Source organism: Manihot esculenta, chromosome 15, assembly GCF_001659605.2.
Source record: "Manihot esculenta cultivar AM560-2 chromosome 15, M.esculenta_v8, whole genome shotgun sequence".
NCBI lineage: Eukaryota > Viridiplantae > Streptophyta > Magnoliopsida > Malpighiales > Euphorbiaceae > Manihot > Manihot esculenta.
The window spans coordinates 4,451,155-4,473,942 of record NC_035175.2 but is presented as its reverse complement, the minus strand read 5'-3'; the positions used below and the strand labels follow the sequence as shown (position 1 = coordinate 4,473,942).

Genomic DNA, 22,788 nt, shown 5'->3' with positions numbered 1-22,788 from the left:
TTTCGCAAGGTGGGAACCAGTAAGAATTCTTCTTTCATGATAAAACAGAGTGCATAATCATGTGTTAAATCTATTAAAAATTCACATTTGGCAAAAACTAGGCTTTTATAATGGACGGGCAAATTCATTTAACCAAGAGGTGCACAAAAATTTATCTCCAGAAGGAACATAAGATGCACTGTTTCCAGTACAGCCCTTCACCACTAAATTCTTTTCATAATATACGAATAGAGGGGGGAGAAGAATCAAGAAAGCTCAGTAATTACACGTTCGCACTTGTCTTCCAAAATCTTCACAGCTTCAGGAAATAGCACTTCAGGAGGCAATGCTCCAGCGGATTCAATAGTAACTGGTTAAAAGGAAAGGATGGAAGTAAGAATTGATATTTTTTTTTTTTCCAAAATCTCAATGCAAATAATTAAAAGCCAAAGCCAAAACTCTTTTTCCCTTTCTAATAATAAGGACAGAAAAAATATATATATACTAATTCTTTCTAACCTCATTTGATGCACAAGGATCATGTTACTTACATATAAAATGATCTTTAACGCGACGCAGTGCCACACGTTTATCCCATTCTTCCCCTCTAATGCACTCCCTACACAACGTGCAAGCCCGCGGTCGAGCAACAGTTGCCCTTTTCTTTCCTGCTCAACAGTCAAATCACTATTTGAGACATTCATCCAGCCAAAAGGTGAACTCAGGAGATTCAAAATTACATATCTTTAAATTTAGCTACAAACTATCAGCATCTAGAGTCTAGACAGAACTTTTTCACCAGTACAGAAGACATTGACAATTTTTTAGCTGGATATCAAGGGAGCATCACACGAGAAAAAAGTTATAATTCATCTCAAGACAGTGCACTGGAAATGTTGAATCAGATCAATTAGAAAGTCCAACCAGTACTGAAGGTACATGTACAGGTGTACGCATCAAAATACTAGTAGAACACATGACCCAACTATTCGACTTGCATCACTCTCATTTTATTTAGTCAAGGACATATTAAAAAAATGAAGGGAACTTTACCATTGCCAATGTCTTCAATATCAAATACATTAACAGGGCATTTCTTCTTAAGCTCTTCAGCTGTCTCATCTTCAACATCTTCTAATAAAACAACCTACATAGGAAGAAGGTGAGGAGAAAAAAAGAGAAAGAAAAAATTATTAAAAATTTAAATTCACAAAAGGGAAATTTGCGTTTGAGGGGTTTGCTTGTGTTAAAAAAATTCTCACCTCAGGAAGCATCCGGTACCAAGCAGTGGCAACAGGGGACCATTTTGCATGTGTTTTACCAATGCCTTTAACAGCATGAGCTTCAAGTTCAATTTCCTGTAAAGAACACTGAACTTCAATGATGACTTGGCCTAACTTTGCCAGAATAAGGAAATGTTCAGAAAAGTATCTACATTGTGTTAACCAGATAGTATGTAGAATTGCAGATACCAAAGGAAAAAGAAGGGGGAAAAAGAGCTAATGGAATTTTAGATAGGTTAAAAACTTTAAATCACCTACTGCATTATGCTGATGTAATATTTTCTAGTTAGTAACCTCCTCGCAACCCTGAAAAAAAGTTTGATTTCATGGCACCAACCTTTGGGAGTCTAATTTAGTCCGGCCACTAGAAAATTATTCCCCCATATTAAATTAGAATGCTGCAGCTTTTTGTTTGCACATTTAATTTAGAAGTATACAGCATACAAAAATTTCCTATACTTGCTGAACATAATTTGCAGAAAGAAAAAATGCTCAAATGTTCCACTCCATTCATTGGATATGAATTTGGAGTTCTTGGTTTTATACATCCTATGCAGTGTAATCCTCAAGGTTCAACAAAAGGGTACCACTATGGCAGTCTTTATGGGTGCAGCATGTTCTTTCTTATCATATATATTGCAACATAATTATCATCACCATATCTCATCAGCAAATAAATGCAAAAACCTAGCACATTCTCCAATATGCAAAGTATAAAAAAGACATGGCTTCAAAAGGATTTGGTAAAAGAAGCAGTCCCAATTCTTTCTTTTCTTTTTTATTCTTTAATTTTAATTCTGATGATAAGTGATGAATATTTTTATTAGAAGAGGTGAAGAAGATCGACAAAAACAAACAAAGCAGAAATTTTTCTTGCCTGTCCAGGGCCAAGTTTAGCAAGTATTATCTTGTCTTCCGCTGGGCCGATTGGCTTGCTTGAGGAGTTCTGTAGAGAATCTTGGCTGCAAGTAAAAGAAGTATAGGTGCTAGGCTTTGTATCAACTTTTTCTGATTCCTTGATAAACTCACTACCATTTGGTAACCACTTCAATTCTTCAGAATATACTGTAGTAAAAAATGGCATTATCATTAGATTGAAAAATTAAGATCCAAATAATTAGCTTTACATGTAATCTATAGAGAATTACAACTCTACCTGTACGACGAGGTTCACCTCGTTTGCAACGAACATGAAGTTTGAAGACAATGGTGTTCTTTTCATTTGGGGTGTCATTTGCTATTGTTTAAAAGGAAAAGAGGGATGGTAAAAAAAGTAGAAATTAATTAATTGTCTGCAATATGTTTATCTATCTTTCAGAAAAATGGGGAAAGAACAGTGAAAATTGAAGTCAACCTGAAAGATACTCAAACAGCCTAGGGTCAGCACTGATTGGAATAAGGCCCAACCTGTGAGAAAGGACTTCGTCTTGGATAAGTGATGTATTGTTCGCAATAAGGACTTTTTCAATAGCCATCGTAGGAAGCTACAGAATATGTTTCAAAATTTGAAGCCAATCATAAGATATTAAATAATGCAAAAAAGCACAGAAAACTAGAATAAATAGAGAAAATCAAGCATGCATGAATATCCAGAAAACACATAACCCCTTAAAACAAGGCAGTATAGGCACACCTCAGAAATGAGAATCCTTCGAAATGAATTAGCTATTGCTGCATCAATACCGATCATGTCAAACTCCATATCATCCTTAGTCAGTCGAATCACTTCAACTTTAAAGTTGTCGCGGAAACTACCTAAATGCACACTATTATCAATCCCCATTGAGGCATAGGCACCAGAGTAGATTATATTATCAGTCTGCACAGTCCAAAATCCTAAATTATCAGAAATTTGAGAGACAAATAAAGCCATCAAAATAAAGACCCTCACACTTGTTTAATTACATTGAGATTCAGCATCATCATAATAAAAATCCAAGTTTTGTCCTTTCTAATGAATAGAATCATACACAAACACACAGACACACACACATATACATAAGAAGGCGATAGAAATCCAACATTCAACATATCCATGTAGACTCACAATGCTGAGCAGCGGTACTAAACTCAATTTAGTGCTTTCTCTCCAATGATAAATCCAACCATCACAAAGTAAAATGCAATCCTTTCTTAAGTTTTTTAAGGAAATAAGTGTAGCAGTCCAAATGAACAAATTTTGAAATTAAGGAAAAGGTTAAAAAAATAGAGCTATCTCGGGTTAAGGTAGAGAATTAGATGAAAGTAATTCGACATACATTCATATCCATATATCGGATTTGAGCATGTCACCTAAACCATGCTCGGCAACTGTACTAAGCTCCATTGACTGGCTATTCTCCCACTCTTAAAGTCCCAAAAAAATTTCCTTATTCCAAATAACAACATGATTAATTTCAAAAAGGATATTAAAAAGGGGAAAGAGGCTAAATATCTAAAAAATGCTCAGACATCTGAGATTTGAGGAACTTGCTATAAATGAAGCCCTGTTGAATAAAGAGACCCAGAGAATCAAGAAAAAGAATAAGAAAGTAGGTGAGACATACGTGGATAGGAGCATCAGCTTTGCAAACAACACGAGTTCTTTGAAGCTGGAGATGTGGAGGAAGCTGGCCCATAGGAACATCTGGCAAATCCCATATTGAAAATTTCTTATTTTCTGTGTTTTCTTGCTTACTCATTGTTTCTACTTTGATGCTTTGCTTGATTAACAGACTGCTATCCTCTCTCGATTGACATGCCAGAGAGACAGTGAGGCGCGAGAGAGAATATATTAGGGTTTAGGGCTTAACAGAATTTTGGTGGTTTAGTAAAAGCCCAGTTTTAACGTTCTTTGTTTTCTCTAATTTTTTTTTTATTTAATCCTATTTTTTAAATCCAACACTTAAATTCACCTATTTCTTCCTTAACATGTAAAAATATTTTATTATTTTTTTAAATAAATAAATTATATTTAAATTTTTAAAATTATACACTTAAATCTCTCCTTTAATCCTTATCTATTATAATTTAAAATTTTTCCTTTTTATTTTTTATTTAAAAAACTATTTAAATTCTCATTAACTTTTATTAATAATATTTTATTAAATTTAATTTTAATATTTTTTAATTTTTTGTTTATAAAAATATTTCAATATTTATAATTTACATAAAATATTTACTATTTAAACTATTTTCAAATAATACAAATTAACTTTTAAATAAATTGTAATTTTTTATAAAAAATATTTTTAAATAAAATTGTCTATACACCGACTTTAAATTAATATCTATAATAAAGAAAAAAATTATAATTTTAAACGGATTAAATATAAAAAAATTTAAAAATTTTATTTTAAAAATACAATTACTGATCTATTATTACACTAAAACTTAAATTAAAATATAACTTACGCAATATTAAAAAATTTAAATATTCACTATAATATTTTAAATATTTAAAATATTTATTCCTTTTTTAATTGATTGACTAATACAATTATAGACGGGAGTATTTTCAATTTTCTATTTTTTTATTTTTTTATTATATATTGGCTTTAAAAAAATACTTATTAGGATTGAGCTCTCTCAGTTATTTTGATTAGGATTATCTCAGTTTTAAAAATATTTCAATGGTAATATAATACGTATTAGGGATTATATTGAAGTAAAAAGTATACATATAAATTTTCTATAAATTCAAATCCTAAAATGAAAAACACGCTGTACACGACATAATATTTTTCTATAAATTTTTTTTAAAAAAATAAAAATTATTAAATTTATAAATTTCTCTTAAAAAAGATAAAAATTGTTAAATTGAAATTTTAAATTTCGTCTCAGACTCTATTGGGTATATTAGTGATTTATTATTAATCCAATTAATAATCATAATACGATTATTTTTTGACCTAATCAATTAAATTATTATTTATTAACATTATAATTTACATTATTTGAAAAAAAATTTAATAAATTTTTTTTATTTAATCAATTAAATTTTAAAAATAATTAAATTATTTTATTTTAATATGAAAATTAACTAAAAATTTAATTAAATTTATTATTTTGTATTTAATTAGTTTGGGACAAACCATTACATTTCTAATATCTTTAATATATAGTTTTAACTTATCTAAAATAATTACTGGATTTTGCATGCTGCATAGTCACAAATAACAATAATTTTTTAATGTCATCAAAATATCAAAATATGCTAATTTAACAAGTAAAATATAATTATTAATTATAATAAAAAATATGAAAAATAACATATAATTTAATTCATTTTTATTTTAAAATTTATAGTTAAATTTATATCTTATAATATGAATTTTATATCAACCTTCCTAAATTACCACTATTTATTAATGTTCTTATACTATTTTAATATAATATTAACCATAAATCCTAAAATAAAAAATTCGTAAAATTACTTAATACTTATTTTATACTTCCCGTTTTCTTATTACAAAAACATCTGAGTGATTGAGGAAAAAAAAACCTTGGAAGAGACATAAAAAAAAGATCATGAAGATTGAAAATATTTCCCAGTGGGCATTTTCCTGAACCAGGAAATGGTATCAAAAGCTTTACAAACAACGATGACCTTACCTTCCACAATTAGATTTCGTTACTTTTTTAAATAATGTGCATTTCCACGAAATTAATTTTATAATTTATATATCATATATTTAAGATCTTATTTGAATTATTTATTCACTAAATTAATTCAAATTTGCTTATAATTTAAGGTAGACATGTAACTTGGGGTTTGTTTAGTATTTTTGTTAAAATTGACGTTAATAAAAATACTTTTCAAATATTTTAGTTAAAAATAATTTTTAGTTTATTTTAATTATAAATACTGATATTAAATAACTTTTAATACCAATATTAGTATAATTTTGATATTTATAGATATCAAAATAATAAAATAATTTATTTAAAATGATTTTTTTTAGCTTCTAAACCTCAATCCAAAACAGGCATATAATATTACAAGAACCAGGAATCTATGCAAGCCTGGAAAGCACAGGAGCCAAGAAGCTTGGAATTTTTTGAAATCAATTAACTCATATGATAAAGTTGCTTAATTTTATTTTTTTTAATATAATAAATAATTTAATTTATTGATTCGACGCTAGCTTCACTGGGACTTAAGATATCAGTTCTTGGACGTTAAACAATCACATCCGTTCAGCTACTTAAATTTTACACGAAATCTTCAAATTTGAAGAAGAAAGGAAAATTTACGATTTTAACTAATATTTGAAAAGAAAAAAAAGTATCAGTAGTATTCTATCACGATTCAAACTCTTACTAGTATTCCTGAAAGCATTACAACTCTAAGACTATAATGTTGCATATGTATTAAGTGGTTACAGTTGAGGACGATCAAGGGAAACACAGATGAAAAGCTCCATGGGAGAAGAAGAAGAAGATGCAGTCCGTCGGTCCAGATTTCCTGAAAAGAATAATTCCTGTATTGAAATAACAGGTATTGTTAGCATCTGCAAATGAAAATATCCCAGAAGTTGTATTTTTATAATTTTTTTTTCTTGTTTTGTTGTACTTGGTTTATGCAGGAGATAATGAGGAAGTGAATGATAATCCTATAGAGCAAGTAAGGCTGACGGTTCCCATCACAGATGATCCTTCACAACCAGCGTTAACTTTTCGAACATGGGTTCTTGGGCTAGCGTCATGTGTGCTGCTTGCTTTTGTGAACCAATTCTTTGGATTCCGTACGAATCAGCTAGGTGTTGGTTCAGTTTCTGCTCAGATTGTGACTCTCCCACTAGGAAAGTTCATGGCTGCAGTACTTCCCGAAAAACAAATCAAAATTCCATGTACAAAATGGTCATTTTCCTTGAATCCAGGACCCTTCAATTTGAAAGAACATGTCTTGATAACCATTTTTGCAAGCACTGGGGCGTCAGGTGTTTATGCAGTAAGCATTATTACTGCTGTCAAGGCCTTTTATAGGAGGCCTCTCCATCCACTTGCTGCTATGTTGCTAGTACAAACAACTCAGGTATATTTTTCATAATTTTGAACAATACCCTGAGTGATGATCATGGGGGTTAATGCTTGCAATAATTCTTGTGTGTGGAATTTCAGTTGCTTGGTTATGGATGGGCTGGTCTCTTCAGAAAATTTCTAGTGGATTCACCGTACATGTGGTGGCCCTCAAACCTTGTCCAAGTCTCTCTATTCAGGTACCTTGGCCTATCTCCTTATATTGCACAAATATGTTTGTAAAAATGCACAAGCGAAATCTGATACCTGACTGCTTATGCAATGCAGGGCATTGCATGAAAAAGAAAAGAGACCTAAGGGAGGACTCACTAGGCTGCAATTTTTTCTCATTGTTTGCGCATCGAGCTTTTCTTATTATGTCCTTCCAGGCTACCTGATGCCTTCCTTGTCTGCAATCTCCTTTGTTTGTTGGATATGGAAGGACTCGGTCACAGCTCAACAGATTGGTTCAGGGTTAAATGGCCTTGGTATTGGCTCTTTTGGCCTTGACTGGTCGACTGTTTCTAGCTTTTTGGGTTCACCTCTTGCTATGCCTTTCTTTGCTATTGCAAATACTTTGGCAGGCTTTTTCATGGTTATGTATATTATAGTGCCCATTTTTTATTGGACTAACACATACGATGCTAAGAAATTCCCCATATATTCATCGCACACTTTTGACAGTTACGGCCATACTTACAACATAAGCCGAATTCTCAACCACCAAACTTTTGACATTGACATGGATGCTTATACCAATTACAGCAAGCTCCATCTCAGTATTTTATTTGCCTTTGCATATGGACTTAGTTTTGCAGCTCTCATGGCTACCATTTCACACATAATCCTCTTTGAGGGAAAGTAAGATTCTCTTTTGTTTTTACTCTTTATCTTCTCTGTTTCTGGCAATAGTTATTTTGGGCTAATCAAATTTCTTGGAAAAAAACAATGTGTAGGAATATTTGGGAAATGTGGAAGAAGACTACCAGTGCAGTGAAAGATAAATATACTGATGTGCATTCTAGATTAATGAAGAAGAACTATGAAGCAGTACCTCAGTGGTGGTTTATTGCAATCTTGGTTGGAACTGTAGCTTTATCCCTTCTTGCAGTAGAAGGTTTTAACAGACAATTACAACTTCCATGGTGGGGGCTTCTCCTTGCTTGTGCCGTTGCACTTGTTTTCACCCTGCCCATTGGGATTGTTCAGGCCACAACAAACATGGTACAGTAATGATCCATCACACTTTTTTTTTTCTTTTTTGGTATCTAGCTATGTAAATGACTGATGCACAGCAAATAGGCAACTTTTTTAATCATTAAGATTGTCTTGATAAACACAGCAAATGGGGTTAAATGTGATCACAGAGTTTATTATTGGATATATCTACCCCGGGAAGCCTCTTGCTAATGTGGCATTCAAGACATACGGCTACATCAGCATGGCTCAAGCCCTCTATTTTGTGCAAGACTTCAAGTTAGGCCACTACATGAAAGTCCCTCCCAAATCCATGTTTATCGTTCAGGTAAATTAGACATATATTAGTTTTGTTCCTCATTTTCCAGAGTATGAATTTATCAGATTTATAGTATAAATTTGTTTGTACAGTTTGTTGGAACGATAGTGGCTTCGAGTGTCTGCTTTGGCACAGCATGGTGGCTTCTGTCAACTGTTGAGAACATATGTATCCCAGAATTGCTACCAGAAGGAAGTCCATGGACATGCCCTGGGGATGATGTTTTCTACAACGCTTCAATCATATGGGGAGTCATAGGCCCTCTCAGGATGTTTGGGAAGTTAGGTTTGTATGCAAAAATGTGCTGGTTCTTCCTAGTTGGTCTACTCGCCCCAGTTCCAATATGGTTACTGTCACTCAAATATCCTGAGAAGAAATGGATCAGGCTCATCCACATGCCAATTTTCTTGTCTGCCACAGCAATGATGCCACCAGCTAGAGCTGTGCACTACTTGTCTTGGGGAGTTGTTGGAATCTTTTTCAATTTCTATATTTATAGAAGGTACAAGGCATGGTGGGCTAGGCATAATTACATCCTATCAGCTGCTCTGGATGCTGGGGTTGCTTTCATGGGAATAATAGTCTTCTTCAGCCTTCAGTCGCAGAATATCTACGGTCCTGACTGGTGGGGTCTGGATAGCACTGATCATTGTCCATTGGCAAAATGTCCCACTGCACCAGGGGTAGTTGTGAAAGGATGTCCTGCTGTTAATTGAGGTGTGCTTGAAAGTACAAACGATTGTGAAATTCACAGAAGATTTCAGAAAGGTGCATATGATCATGGGAATTATAAAATATTAGATCAGTTGTCGCATATAAATGATCTTTTTTTTTTTCTCTCTTTTTGCCGCTTTGGATTTTGGCTTCCAGATTCGTAGTTGGTTTTATTTTATCTTTGATTATATTTTTATCACAACTCTTATAGATTTTCTTCACAATTTTATGTTTTCCAATAGCTGAACAGGGATGAAACATCTCAAACTGGTTTGTTGATATGGATCATAATCAATTTCTAGTAATTGCCTGCAAGGCACTTATCAACCCAAATATGCACAAAAAGTTAAAAGCTAAGGCATGCTTAAATACTAATTCTTTGATTGTTTTGGGCTGCAAGTGCAACCAAAAATAAACTACTATGAAAATGACATTTTCATTGAGAATGCGTTCAGAGTAATTCTCAATGGGCTACAACCTTACTCAGCTCGTGGTCTGCCTTTTCTTTCCATATCAATTCTGGTTCGATCTAGATTCAACATTGGAGATATAACAAGTTGAGACACCCTCAAATTTCATATTTCCAATTATGGAAAAATTTCTCAACTTCTGGGAACAATCATTGGGGATTCAAGGACAGTATGTAAAATCGGTGAAACAAGGGCAGCTACTGTATTGCTACAGTACACAAATTTGGCAAGAGTTGCAGGAGGAAACGTGGTATGAGGAGGTAGAAGCAATAACAAGTCTGCAATGAAGAAAAGTAGCAAGAAGAGCAAGTGGAAGGCTGCAGCTATGGCAGAGCAAGGTAGTGAAGAATGTCAAATTTGGCGCTCAATAAACTACAGATATAAATAAAAATTAAAAAAAGAATACAAACAAACCAAGGACCCTAAGTCTTGGACTAGCGCAGGAAGTGCCGCTCGGGTTATCCTATCTCAAAGTCCTAAGAAGTTCATGGAGGAGAAAATGAAAAATTGGCTTTTCTGGCAGTTATATGCATCATCACCTGCATAAAAAAGATGCAAATTGGCATGAGATTCTGAATATAATTATAGAGGCACGGCCCATGTCCTTCACCTCGAATACACCTGCTTGAGATTTTTGGTAGCAGACGATTGAATGCTTTCTTCTAAGTTTCCAAAGAGTGTTTTTGATGTAACTGGTGAGAATCAAGTGGGAGAATATGTGACTGGTTGCTACAAGAAATATGCAAAGGTCTGTGAGATGAGCATTGCCTGCGTTGCTTAACATTCGACAAAGAAAATTATGTTTCAGCATGGCATGTCCTTCCACTCTAAAGCCATAAATTTCAATAAAGGAGTTTCCTTGAAAAAAAGACATTGAGTAGCTTGTCTGACAAACTCAAATTTAACAAATGGATATTCTGTTAAGCCATTACTAGCAAAATTTCGCCCTGAAAAAGAAACCACAAAACCTATTGTCTATCCATGTCTGCACCATCAAGTTGCATAAAGGCAAACCAGATGCCCCAGAAGAAACAGCAACCATTTACGCATCCAAGGGCAACACTACTTGAAGAGATCTGGATTCAGCCAGTCCCTGCAAATAGAGATAACTAATTAAAACATTTCTGGTGAAGAGTTTTGACTCACTGTTGTTTAAACTAATTTGCAAAGCCGTGCACATCAACATGCATGTGTGTGTATGTGACATTTGCACCTCCTGATTCATAAATGCAGCACTTACTTGGTAATGTCATCAAGGTGATCATCAAAATCTATCACATCCTGCCACTTCTGGGATGAAATAAAATCTAACAACACAATATTTGCTGCTGGCTCCTTGAGTACCAACCTACTGCCTCCATCAGATCCAGTTAGCTTCCAGTTCTTTGATGCATCCCTTGTATAAAGCTAGTGCAGGAAAACAAACATAGTACTTTACTGATGATTAATTAAAGAAGAGTTCAGTGGCCAATGATTCTAGAACTCAACAATCAAGTAATAAAATGGTACTAAACAAAGTAGCACATTGCAAGTTAGACAATAGACAATATGGTTTGATTCTGCACCGCATTAGTCCTACTAATTGAACCAACGACAAGGCCAAAAAGGTAAAAAAAAAATAGCACACTTCATGCAATGTTAATAGCTGAAATCCCATAGCCAAACCAAAATGATAACAACTCAGAAATTTCAACTGTATAATTCAGAAACCATATTAGAGAGCAAAAAGAATAGAGATGTAATAATTTGTCACAAATAAACATAATAGATTTCATACAGACAACTAAATGAAAATCAAATTATGCTGCTGCTCACATAGAAGTTCCGCAAATTAGTACACATAGGCATCATGATTGTCATATGATAGTTTGCAAAATGTGCCAGTTAACTTGCTACATATTAGGCACTTAAGTTGTAGTGCCTTGTTCAATTAAAGTCCCTGCAAGTTTCCAAGGAAACTCCAACAGGGGCATCAAACCTTGAAGATAGTAGACCTGTAGCCAGTAGGAAAAGGCAACTATGATAAATCAACTTGCAGCCAATGTCTTGTTTCATGAGATTTTTATCACAGTTTCTTCATTGGCTTAATCAAGGCATCTAGAAGTCACCTACCAAAATTGAATGCTTCAAAGCTAGCGCTAATTTTGAGCAACAGAAATGATCACTCTTCCAAAAAATCAAAATGGACTCAAAAATTAGATTTCTTTCTGTTCTTCATTTGTTGGCATCTGCCAGCATAGATACAACAATTGATTTATTACATCACATAGCAGTAAGTAGGGAAAAAAAATGCAAGACAAATTTAGGAATTACATATATTCTTTTAATTAATAATTCAATAATGGATTAATTCTATAATAATAATTATTACACTGAATGTTAATTATAAATTTGGTTTGTAATTTTCTAAGTATAATCGAAATGATTATCCCTGAAGCTATAAGACTGATATATCCAATTCTCATAACCATTACATGATAATCCAATCTGATTAGTCTCATGTGTCTATCAAAGCCCACTATCCTCAAAAGATTGCCGTATGCTTAATATTTCAATAGCAGTTTTTGAACTTATCCAAGCAAGTCAATTCTTTTTCTTTTTTAACTGTCCCAAGTAACAGAACAGGAAGTATGAAACTAACCTGCATAACGGGGCTTCTGTCTTTCTCCTTTGGTAATGCTTCAATCTTTTTGTTGTCTAACTACAGAGGGATTAGAAAGTACCCACAAAAATAAATAAATAAATCTAAGTCCAGAAAGAAAGACAAGGAAAAACAGCATTAAAAACATCAAATCAACAGTACATACCAAGAGAATGGCGGCTCGGGGGAAGTAGCGATAAATGTGATCCGCAATATTCTTGGCCAAATTAAGGAGCTCCCCATCATCAAACCTCTCATTTGCATGGAAGTAGCCCACTATACCGAGACCTTGAGCACTATAATACTCCTCTATCTGTTTTAAGAGCGATTTAAAAAATAAAAAGAAACCAGAAAGCCAAAACTCAATCATCAGCTCATATTTCCAGGGAAATTGCCAAAGAACAACATTAGCTTAATTACCAGAAGCTAACTAAATGGTACCTACAGCTCCGTTCAATCCAATTTCTACGGAAAACGATCTTAAAATAACTGTACTTAAGTCAACTGGAGATTTGGTGGAGGGGATTAAAACAAAGTTAGATGCAGCGACCGTAAATTGTCTGTAAAAACAAACGTACCATGATAAGGGAGATCTCGAGAGGAGGGAGTACGCCGAGATGGTTGTGAAAAAGAGGCACGGAGTCGACAATCTCGACGACGTCGTCGGTGGATCGACCAATTAAAACGCCGTTAACGGCTGAGGACTTGTGCTTGAGGGCGTGGAGCACTAGCTTTATGTAGGCGTTCTGCGACATGTCGTATTTGAGCTCCCCACCGCCCATTTTCTTCTCCCAGTTTTCGATTGTTTCAGACTCGCCGGCAACCAAGAAAGGAGCAATCAGGCCTGTAAATCAAGAGTAGAAGAGCAGATGCAGTATCATATGTATATATCATTTATTTAAAGGGAAAAGTAAAAACAAAAATGTACAATGTGTTTTTCAAAATATTTGGTTTATTTTAAGGTCTTCTATCTGATATAAATTTTATATTAATTTAGAGTTTATGATATTATAATTTATTATTTTAATATAAAATTAAATTATATATCTAAAATAAATTATATTTTTTAAAATAAAAATTAATAAAATTATAGATCGAGTGAAGCTAATTCATCTTATATTAATATTATATTTGAGCGGTTTTCTCTTGTGTTAATTTTTATATCATTGGATATCACCGTTTGGACTATTTGGACACAACGTAACCGGTTGGTTTGAAAATGAGTATGGAAGTCTCTTTAACTCCTTTGCTTTGACATTTTCTTGAAGATTGGACTGCAGCACAAGCAAAACCAGCAAGTTTAAACGAAGACGTGACTCTAATATTGGATCGGAAAAAGTCTCGAGGATGTGTTTTAAAATTAGATGTTGATATAGTCACTTTTAAACATTCTCACATTGAATTGAGTATGGTGACTCGTAACAGTCTGAGAGAGTTTATTTGTGCTAAGCAAATGATGGTTTTTGGTGATATTGGAGCAAAAATTATTAAAACTTTAACTATCGGATAAACTCTTAGCCGGATTAAAAGTGTAGGATGGTTCAATGTGATTGTAGAGTCAAATGCTCAACTTAACGTTCGAGTTATTACCGATCCCAATTACATGGATTACTCGACCTTTGTTTCAATTATTTATGATTGTAAGCCTCTAATTGATGAAGTAATAGTGTTAGTATTCATTATATTTCTCGATCTGCTAATGGCGTAGCACATGTATTGATTATGACTGCCCATTCTTTGACAGATCAGGTGAAATAGACGATTTCACCTCCTACTTTATCTTGCCTCTATTGAGACTTGACCGTGTTTAATAAAACTTCCCTACATTTACTTTAAAAAAATTAGGGAAAATTACTTTGTAATCCCTGAGGTTTAACATAATTAACACTTCTGTCCCTCTATTTTGGTGACCCAACACTTAAGTCCCTCACTTTCTTTTCTGTCCAAATTCGTAGTCCTTCCATCCAAAATAGCCGTTTGGGACACGTGAATTGACAAAATTAACCCTCTTCTTCTTCTTCTTCTTCTTTCTTCTTCTTCTTCTTCTTCTTCTTCTTCTTCTTCTTCTTCTTCTTCTTCTTCTTCTTCTTCTTCTTCTTCTTCTTCTTCTTCTTCTTCTTCTTCTTCTTCTTCTTCTTCTTCTTCTTCTAGTTCTGTAAACTGAGCTCCCACTCAGCTCCCATATTGATTCACAAAACGTCTCATTTCTGATTTGGAAGAAGGAGAAGAAGAAGAAGTTGGTTTCAGCCATGGAAGAGAGGCATGTTCTGTTTGACAAGTATGAGATGGGAAGGCTATTGGGGATGGGGACTTTTGCCAAGGTGTACTATGGCAAAAACCTCGCAACTGGAGAAAGCGTAGCTATCAAAGTTATCAATAAAAATCAAGTGAAGAAGGAAGGGATGATGGAGCAGATCAAAAGAGAAATCTATGTTATGAGATTAATTCCACACCCAAATATTGTTGAGCTCAAAGAAGTGTTAGCTACAAAATCCAAGATCTTCTTCGTTATGGAATATGTCCGCGGTGGCGAGCTCTTCGCTAAGGTCGCTAAGGGGAAGCTCAAAGAGGATGTTGCTCGTAAGTATTTTCAACAACTCACCAGCGCAGTCGATTTTTGCTATAGCATAGGTGTTTGTCATCGAGACTTGAAGCCGGAGAATCTGTTATTAGATGAAAATGGAGATCTCAAAATCTCTGATTTTGGGCTATCAGCCTTGCCGGAACACTTACGCATCGACGGGCTTCTTCATACGCAACTACTTCTTCTTCTTCTTCTTCTTCTTCTTCTTCTTCTTCTTCTTCTTCTTCTTCTGGAATTTCACATTGCAAGAAGGGTATTTTTGGAAAAAATTATCACATCTCACCTTTGACTCTTTGACCAAACGGTTTAAATGGACGGAAGGACTACGAATTTGGACGGAAGAGAATGTGAGGGACTTGAGTGTTGGGTCGCCAAAATAGAGGGATAGAAGTGTTAATTACATTAAACCTCAGGGACTACAAAGTAATTTTTCCAAAAAATTATTTTAACATGACCCTCTTTATTTTAATTTTTCTTTTAACTTTTACAAGATTTAGAAAAATTAATTTAAGCAAAATTTTTGTTAATTAAAAAAATATTTTCTAAAAAACAATTTTCTCTTTTTAAAATAAAATTTTATTTCCTATGTTCTTGTAAATACATTATATATTAACATCATGTATTCTTTCAATTATAGTTAAACAATAAAAATTATGTCATTTTATTAAAAATGTTTTTAAAATGCAGATTATTTTGTATAAATAAATACAAACTTATACTTTAATTTATATATTTTAAAAAGTACATAATTTTTTCAACAATAATTGATAATTAAGTTTTTTCTAATCAAATGAAATATTTTTGCTGGTGAAAAAACCTTATGATATTTAACAATGAAGAAGATAGTAAGAATTAATAGCTTCTACTTATAAGAGAACAAAATTAACACTCACTAGTAAAAATAGATAAATTCATATATATTAACTATAATTAATTTGAAAATTAATAAAATATCTAATTTATCGGTTACTAAATTCATTTTCAAATTGAAATATAAGCCCTTTAAACTTTTCATCACAATCTAAATAAACTCAATTCTTTAGTTTTACCAAATAAAACCCTTAACTTTATGGGTAAGTTTAGATATAATTAAACATTAATTTTCTAATTATATAAATATTATTTTCTAATTTTTAAATATAAAAATTATTTAAAATTTTAATTAAAATAAATATTTAAAATACAAATAAACGAGCATAAAAATATTTAAATTATTTTTACATTTAAAATTACAAAAGATAATATTTGAGTATAATATTTTATTAGATCATAATATGTTTGAATATAAAATTAAATGTTTAAATATATAAAAACATCAAATTAAACTCATTTAAAATTTGATAAATGATAATTCAAAAAGCTGCTTTGAATTTTTCTGTCTGTAATATTATAGTTTCCGAGTTTTTGTTTATTTTAAAAAAATATATGTTTTATTGAAAAAAATATTTTTGACATTTTCCTGATTGTAACTAAAGTAATTTTAAGAGAAATTAATATATTGTTAAAAAACTTCTTATTTTTGTATCTTCCTAATATTTCTTCTCTATCTCTCATTTTCGTAGTATATTTTAATCTCAGTTTAATGGTAAAAAAGTATAATCCAAATGCATATGAAAAATATTATATATATACATTTCAATTTATTGATGATAAAATCTACTGCTCAATCAAGCATTACCGTTTTAAATTTATTGACACTACATTGCGCGATTTGAGCTTCCCATAATTGTGAATTGTTACTATAGTACCAAAACCAACATTTGGTGCTCAACCTTTCTAATTAATAATAAATTCCTTCACATCTAATTGACATTAGATAGGATATCAAAATGCAGGTTGAACATAAAGCGCTATGCTTAAACCTTTTTTTTTTCCAATTTTAAATATATAAAATATAAATAATTAAATAATATGTTCAAACGGCTGAATTCTGTGGCCGACCGAGTGCCTCAATGAGAAATAGACTATGCTTAAACCTTTTTTTTTTCCAATTTTAAATATATAAAATATAAATAATTAAATAATATGTTCAAACGGCTGAATTCTGTGGCCGACCGAGTGCCTCAATGAGAAATAGACTATGTTAGCTCATTGGGGAAAGATTTGGCAAAATTTAGTTTGCTGGGGCTTTTACATCTAATCGAAAATTTTGAATATGCTATTTGCACTGCACTAGGGCTGATTTTATAATTAATGCAAACATTCAGCGGGTACGAACTGAAAAATGGATGAAGTCCCTACATCTCTAGGAACTTAACAAGACCTAGAAAACCATTCATCAAGACGGGAAAACTGTATGTATATAATCAAACTCCCTTAATTTTTTTTTTTTTAATTCCACTGATGATAACAGAAAATATAAAACTGATAAAGATGATGCAAATGCAATCAACATAAAATATAACATATTCCAATTTAACTTCGCACCCAGACACAAAGACCTGTCAACTCAACAAATTACCAACAATATCTCAACCAATTACCTTTTGTTAATAACTAATTGAATTATCATAGGCACCAAGCACATAATTCATACACCACAAACAAAAAGAAACCTTCATTTATGAATAATACTAATGGAATAAAATACAACAAAACAAAGAGCAGCTTGGGCTACACAACAGGCATCGTTCACCCCGTATCATTAACAGAAAAGCAGCATTCAATTTCGGCAAGTATGTTCCCACAACTCTGGATAAATTTGATCAAGGACAATAGATATTTATTATAAAAATACTCAAAAAAATTACACATATTGATGGCTACATTAGAGACTAGCAAGTAATGCAACCAGAACGTTTAAAAAACAAACCCATACCTTGCCTCCAAGCAACCTTGACCAGGATCAGTTGCAATACGTCAAAAGCATACAAAAATAAGGCCTACAAACTGACTTTTATAACCAAGTACACTGGAATCTAAAGGAAAGTAAATCAAAATCTCCGACCCAACAGCACCACTCATTAATCACCTGCCCTGACAAGTATGCTTCAGATATAACAAAGCTTAAATAGATTGCCTTAACCTCATTCCTGTTTTACTACAACTATAGAATGACTTTTATTGCAATAATCTATATTCCGTTCTTTTTCTTTCAAGGCTGTGAAGCACAAAAATAGCAAGTTTTCAATATTTGTTTGACATTGTCGTTAAAACTGCTGTTGGTTTTTAAATTGCTTTTTTCAACAGCATTTTAAGTAATACTTCTTCAAAAAAAGAGACCACTTTTTCACTCTCGGCCTCAATGCCAAACAGGCTCTTAGTTGCAAGAGAATGGTTGATCTAAAATGTTTGCCTAATCCACATAAACAACTCCAGCTGAATCAAGGAAGAATAAATATAAATATTAATTGCCCAACTGCTGCATTGTAAGTCAAAACAAACAGGTACGAATTTAACAAAAGGTCTATCTAGATCAAACTAAATAAATAGCATCACGCTCCAAACAAAGATACTATCATCTGCAAAACAGGCTACATTAGAACTACAACAAGTTAACCAAAGACACCAAGGACTAAGTTGAAGCAAAACTAAGAAGTCTGTCTAAAATATACATATGAGAAATAACTAAAAATAGATACTCTGATCCTTAAAAGCTTCCTCAATCACAGAGATAGGAGACTTCTATTACATGTGGGAAAGTGCCTATCTGTTTCACAAGGCTTTAAACTAGATGACCCTGTTTGGAACTGCTAGGCAAAGATTAAGCAACTGCAAAATGCCTTTTTTCTATCTTGCATAAGGATGATATCGACTACTGCCACTATAGCCTCCCCTTCCATAAAGACCACCTGCTCCTCCATAACTAGCACCTGGACCAGATTCATAACCCCCACCATACCCTGGACCTCCATAACTTCCATATCCCTCACCTCCCCGACCATAACCCCCTAAACCACTACCACCATAAGCCCCACCAAACCCGCCACCATAAGGTCCAAATCGACCAGAATAACCAAGGGAAGATTCACCTCGGTAACCTCCTAAGCTACTCCCACCAAAACTACCATAGCCACCACCAAAGTCCCCACCGTCACTGCCATAACCATAAACACCACCACCACCACCACCACCACCACCACCACCAAATCTACCACCCAGACCCCCAGGAGTCCTATAGGGACCAGGCCCAAAGCCTCCATCAAAGGCCCCATAAGAACCTCCAAATCCACCAAAGTTTTCACTGTAAGAACGACCCCTAGAGTTGCTACCATATGCAGGAGCAGGTGGTGGGTTTGAGGCTTTCTTTGGTTCAGCTTTCTTGATCTCCACCTACAACAAAGCAACTTAGTTAACCTAGTTTCTGCAGCAGATAAACTACGAAGTGCCCTTCCTGAAATCTACACCTGTCATGATCTCCACTGCTAATCAGAAATAATTAAGGAAAAAAGCTAACAATACTAGAATGAATCTATGAAATGAGGAAAAAGAAAAGGGTACAGTGGAATTTAAAAAGCACACAAAGAAATCGATGAAACATGCTGCACAACAAACTGGTATCTCTTTACATAATTTCTTTGAGGCCACCTAAATAAGCTCACCTGAGTACCAGCCATATCAATCATATTTCCTTGGGATAACATTTCATCTACAATTTCTTCACTATCAAAAATTATAAATCCAAACCCTCGAGAACGATTTGTTTCATGATCTCGTATAATTTGGTGCTCCACCACTTTCCCATACTTCAAAAAGAAACTCTTGAACTCATCTGAAAGTTTTAAGACAGCCGGTAAATAGTGTAAACGAAAAAGAATTAAACATCTTCTCCTCTAAAACATAATCAGAATTTAGGACTTCTCACCTTCTGTAACTGATGATGGGATTCCACCAACAAATATCTTCTTAGTTTTAAAATCGTTTGATTGCCCAGAACCTTTAGGAATGGTCCTCTTTATCTCAACCTGTTGCATTGTCACTTGTTAGTAGTAGTAGTAGTAATACAGGTTGATTATCACAGCAAACTCTACGAACTTAAAAAGGCCTCATCAGGCTTAGACGAATAGAAACTTAGGAACTTGAGTTACTTGAGATGGACAGCTAAAATTATGGGAAAGCTACAGTATCCTCGTAACTTAAATTCAAAAGAGCTCAAACAGCAGAAAATAAATAAATAATATCACGTTGTATGTGTCCTATTTTACCTGTTTCCCATTAATGATATGGGTGTCTTCAATAACCCTATCAACAACTGAAGGATCTGCATATGTTATAAAACCAAAACCCCTAGGCTGACCCGTATACCGATCTTTCATAATCACTGAATCAGTTATGTCCCCATATTTCCCAAAATGATTGTTAAACGTCGCTGCAAATAAATCAATCCTCGCGGTGTAAAAAACTCAATCCGTAATATTCCACTTATCTATGATCATATAAAACAGACAAACGAAAATACAACTTACTGTACGTGGTATCCTTAGCCAATCCTCCTATGAAAATCTTCCTACGTTTCACAAATAAATAAACAATTAAGAACATAAACATCCAAATTTTTCGATTATTTTGCTATCCTACCAGATTTTCATAAACCTGAAAATACCTATAACATCAATGTATAACAAACAACTAGAGAAAGAGATGTGTCAAAAAAAAAAAAAAACTAGAGAAAGAGATACGAACCCAGGGCTAGCACCATCCCCGGAGTGTGGGTTATCGCCCTTGGATTTGGAACCCATGCCGCTGTGTATGTCGGGGTGAAAGTGATGGGAAAAATCTGTCTTGAGAGATGTTGGATTTTGACGACGACAAAACGAGGGTTAGGGTTTTGAACAATACGTAATTTGCAAAGAGAAAACAGAAAATATTGGGTGAACATGATATCTCCAATTTGCCATTCTTATGCCACGTGTACAGGACGAAATTTTTTAAAATTACACTCCCTCGCCTTAAGTTTAGCCGTAATTATAATGCGTATCGCATGTTTAGAAAAATTATACTCTCCCCATTTTGTAGAGGAAAAAGTTCATTAAAAAAAGTGTATTTAAATTCTAAACTTTTCATCAATATTTAAATAAAATTAATTATAAAGTGTTATTTTTAACTAAAATTCATTAATTTTTAACCATAAAATATATTTTCTGTTCTCAAAATAAACTTAAATGTAAAATTAAGATTTTATTTGATATAAAAAAATTAAATTGTATTTATTTTTTACTAAAAACCTCAATAATTTATGTTTATTTATAAACAAAAATATAGCTTATTGATTTTCAAAACGAGAATAAAATAATTATAAAACTAATATAAGAATATACTCTCAATGGCAATTTTTACTTTGCTTGAATCTATCAATTACGTAATATAAATAAATGAAATTTTATACATACTCCATTAGAATGAGGTTATATAAATTCGAATTAAATAAATATTTTTATATATTTTTAAAATTTAATTTTAATTTTAATATAAATTAATTAAATATGTATGTCTCAAAAATTAAGTATTATTTCCAATAGCTTCATATTATGGATTATTAGATAAAAAAAGTCTAAACGTTTATATTAATTCACATTCATATCTAACATTTTAAATTTTAAATTATGAAATTAAATTTTTTTATTTATTATAATTATAGTTAAAAGTACTAAATTTAATTTATGTAAGTTAATTATAAATTATAATATAATTTTTAAAGTTTTATTTCTATAAAAAAACAGTTTTTAAATATATACTTTTATTATGATAATATTATTTTTATTAATTTTACTGTTTACTCTCTATTTTAATTTTTATATAATAACATGAATATTAATAAAAAATTAAAATATAAAAAAATTTATAATTTAAAATATATAATATTTTATTTTATTTAAAATATTATAAATAAGAAGTAAAGTTTTTTAAATATAAAAAATATACACATAATTGATAATATTAGTATAAGTATTTAGTGAAATACTTTAATATGTATTATTTATATGTAATGTTTTATATAATAGAAAATTATTTGTAGTAAATATTTAATCAATATAATATATTTAATATTATATATAATAAATATAAAATTTAAATTAAAAGATTATATATTTATTAATAATATAAAATTTTAAAAATTATATTATAATTTATTATTAATTTTTATATTTAATTTAATTTTTTGAATATAATTATGATAAATTGAAAAAGTTTAATTTTATTATTAAAAATTTAAAATATTAAATAAAAATTTATAATGCTTCAGATATTTACTTAATCTTCAATAATTTTAGTTTATGTTTATTTAACTGAATGAAACGACATGAAAAGAGTGTATAAAAATTGGAACTAAAAAAATTATTTTATAATATTAAGTTTTCATTTGTTGGTGAAAAATTATTTTTTTATTAAATAAAATAAAAATATTTTTTAACAAAATAATTTATTTTTTATTATCTAATTTTATTTTAAAAATAACATATATTAACAAAATTATATATAAAGTATTAATTTTTTTATTAAAAATATATTTTTTTTTATACTTTATGCAAAATAAATGGATCAGAAGTGATATAATTTTTTATACTCTTATTCGCTTCATTCATAAAAATAAAATATTTACTCCATTCAACTATTTAAAACATTTAAAAGTTGTTATAATTAAAAATATTTAAAATATAAAA

General features: G+C 31.8%; 5 protein-coding genes across 5 annotated transcripts; 2 read left to right on the top strand and 3 right to left on the bottom strand.

Annotated features, from left to right (window-relative positions):
- Positions 1 to 4,068, bottom strand: LOC110601774 (DNA-directed RNA polymerases I and III subunit RPAC1). Its single transcript, XM_021739077.2, has 9 exons — positions 3,809 to 4,068; positions 2,896 to 3,081; positions 2,617 to 2,746; positions 2,419 to 2,499; positions 2,140 to 2,327; positions 1,242 to 1,337; positions 1,033 to 1,126; positions 531 to 647; positions 1 to 349 (listed from the first exon to the last, which is right to left on the bottom strand). The coding sequence occupies exons 1-9, from the start codon at positions 3,941 to 3,943 to the stop codon at positions 246 to 248; spliced, it is 1,131 nt and encodes a 376-aa protein (XP_021594769.1). The 5' UTR covers positions 3,944 to 4,068; the 3' UTR covers positions 1 to 245.
- Positions 4,069 to 6,388: 2,320 nt separating this feature from the next.
- On the top strand, positions 6,389 to 9,685 carry LOC110601772 (oligopeptide transporter 1). The gene is made up of 7 exons (XM_021739076.2): positions 6,389 to 6,741; positions 6,830 to 7,278; positions 7,365 to 7,462; positions 7,551 to 8,123; positions 8,219 to 8,486; positions 8,605 to 8,787; positions 8,871 to 9,685. Exons 1-7 carry the CDS (start codon positions 6,654 to 6,656, stop codon positions 9,492 to 9,494), a joined length of 2,283 nt encoding a protein of 760 aa, XP_021594768.1. The 5' UTR covers positions 6,389 to 6,653; the 3' UTR covers positions 9,495 to 9,685.
- Positions 9,686 to 10,716: 1,031 nt separating this feature from the next.
- On the bottom strand, positions 10,717 to 13,511 carry LOC110601775 (ER membrane protein complex subunit 8/9 homolog). Its single transcript, XM_021739078.2, has 5 exons — positions 13,182 to 13,511; positions 12,770 to 12,916; positions 12,604 to 12,663; positions 11,203 to 11,369; positions 10,717 to 11,055 (listed from the first exon to the last, which is right to left on the bottom strand). Exons 1-5 carry the CDS (start codon positions 13,383 to 13,385, stop codon positions 11,025 to 11,027), a joined length of 609 nt encoding a protein of 202 aa, XP_021594770.1. The 5' UTR covers positions 13,386 to 13,511; the 3' UTR covers positions 10,717 to 11,024.
- A 1,341-nt stretch (positions 13,512 to 14,852) lies between these two features.
- On the top strand, positions 14,853 to 18,306 carry LOC110601554 (CBL-interacting serine/threonine-protein kinase 25). The gene is made up of 3 exons (XM_021738728.1): positions 14,853 to 15,358; positions 17,702 to 17,862; positions 18,287 to 18,306. The coding sequence occupies exons 1-3, from the start codon at positions 14,853 to 14,855 to the stop codon at positions 18,304 to 18,306; spliced, it is 687 nt and encodes a 228-aa protein (XP_021594420.1).
- Positions 18,307 to 18,506: 200 nt separating this feature from the next.
- Positions 18,507 to 21,002, bottom strand: LOC110602286 (heterogeneous nuclear ribonucleoprotein A3). Its single transcript, XM_021739772.2, has 6 exons — positions 20,810 to 21,002; positions 20,593 to 20,633; positions 20,332 to 20,495; positions 19,992 to 20,091; positions 19,729 to 19,898; positions 18,507 to 19,459 (listed from the first exon to the last, which is right to left on the bottom strand). The coding sequence occupies exons 1-6, from the start codon at positions 20,863 to 20,865 to the stop codon at positions 18,917 to 18,919; spliced, it is 1,074 nt and encodes a 357-aa protein (XP_021595464.1). The 5' UTR covers positions 20,866 to 21,002; the 3' UTR covers positions 18,507 to 18,916.
- Between the last annotated feature and the right edge of the window lie 1,786 nt (positions 21,003 to 22,788).

Coding starts and splice junctions, on each gene's coding strand:
- LOC110601774 (XM_021739077.2), bottom strand. CDS start 3,943: ATGAGTAAGCAAGAAAACACAGAAAATAAGAAATTTTCAATATGGGAT. Junction 3,082..3,808: donor AAGCTGATGCTCCTATCCAC/GTATGTCTCACC, acceptor TGGACTGTGCAG/ACTGATAATATAATCTACTC. Junction 350..530: donor CGTTAAAGATCATTTTATAT/GTAAGTAACATG, acceptor CCTTTTAACCAG/TTACTATTGAATCCGCTGGA.
- LOC110601554 (XM_021738728.1), top strand. CDS start 14,853: ATGGAAGAGAGGCATGTTCTGTTTGACAAGTATGAGATGGGAAGGCTA. Junction 15,359..17,701: donor ATCGACGGGCTTCTTCATAC/GCAACTACTTCT, acceptor GAATTATCATAG/GCACCAAGCACATAATTCAT. Junction 17,863..18,286: donor GCAGCATTCAATTTCGGCAA/GTATGTTCCCAC, acceptor TTTTCTTTCAAG/GCTGTGAAGCACAAAAATAG.
- LOC110601775 (XM_021739078.2), bottom strand. CDS start 13,385: ATGGGCGGTGGGGAGCTCAAATACGACATGTCGCAGAACGCCTACATA. Junction 12,664..12,769: donor CCCGAGCCGCCATTCTCTTG/GTATGTACTGTT, acceptor ATCCCTCTGTAG/TTAGACAACAAAAAGATTGA. Junction 11,370..12,603: donor ACAGAAGCCCCGTTATGCAG/GTTAGTTTCATA, acceptor TTCCTGCACTAG/CTTTATACAAGGGATGCATC.
- LOC110601772 (XM_021739076.2), top strand. CDS start 6,654: ATGAAAAGCTCCATGGGAGAAGAAGAAGAAGATGCAGTCCGTCGGTCC. Junction 7,463..7,550: donor GTCCAAGTCTCTCTATTCAG/GTACCTTGGCCT, acceptor TATGCAATGCAG/GGCATTGCATGAAAAAGAAA. Junction 8,487..8,604: donor TTCAGGCCACAACAAACATG/GTACAGTAATGA, acceptor TGATAAACACAG/CAAATGGGGTTAAATGTGAT.
- LOC110602286 (XM_021739772.2), bottom strand. CDS start 20,865: ATGGGTTCCAAATCCAAGGGCGATAACCCACACTCCGGGGATGGTGCT. Junction 19,899..19,991: donor CCCATCATCAGTTACAGAAG/GTGAGAAGTCCT, acceptor TAAAACTTTCAG/ATGAGTTCAAGAGTTTCTTT. Junction 19,460..19,728: donor TTGATATGGCTGGTACTCAG/GTGAGCTTATTT, acceptor GCTTTGTTGTAG/GTGGAGATCAAGAAAGCTGA.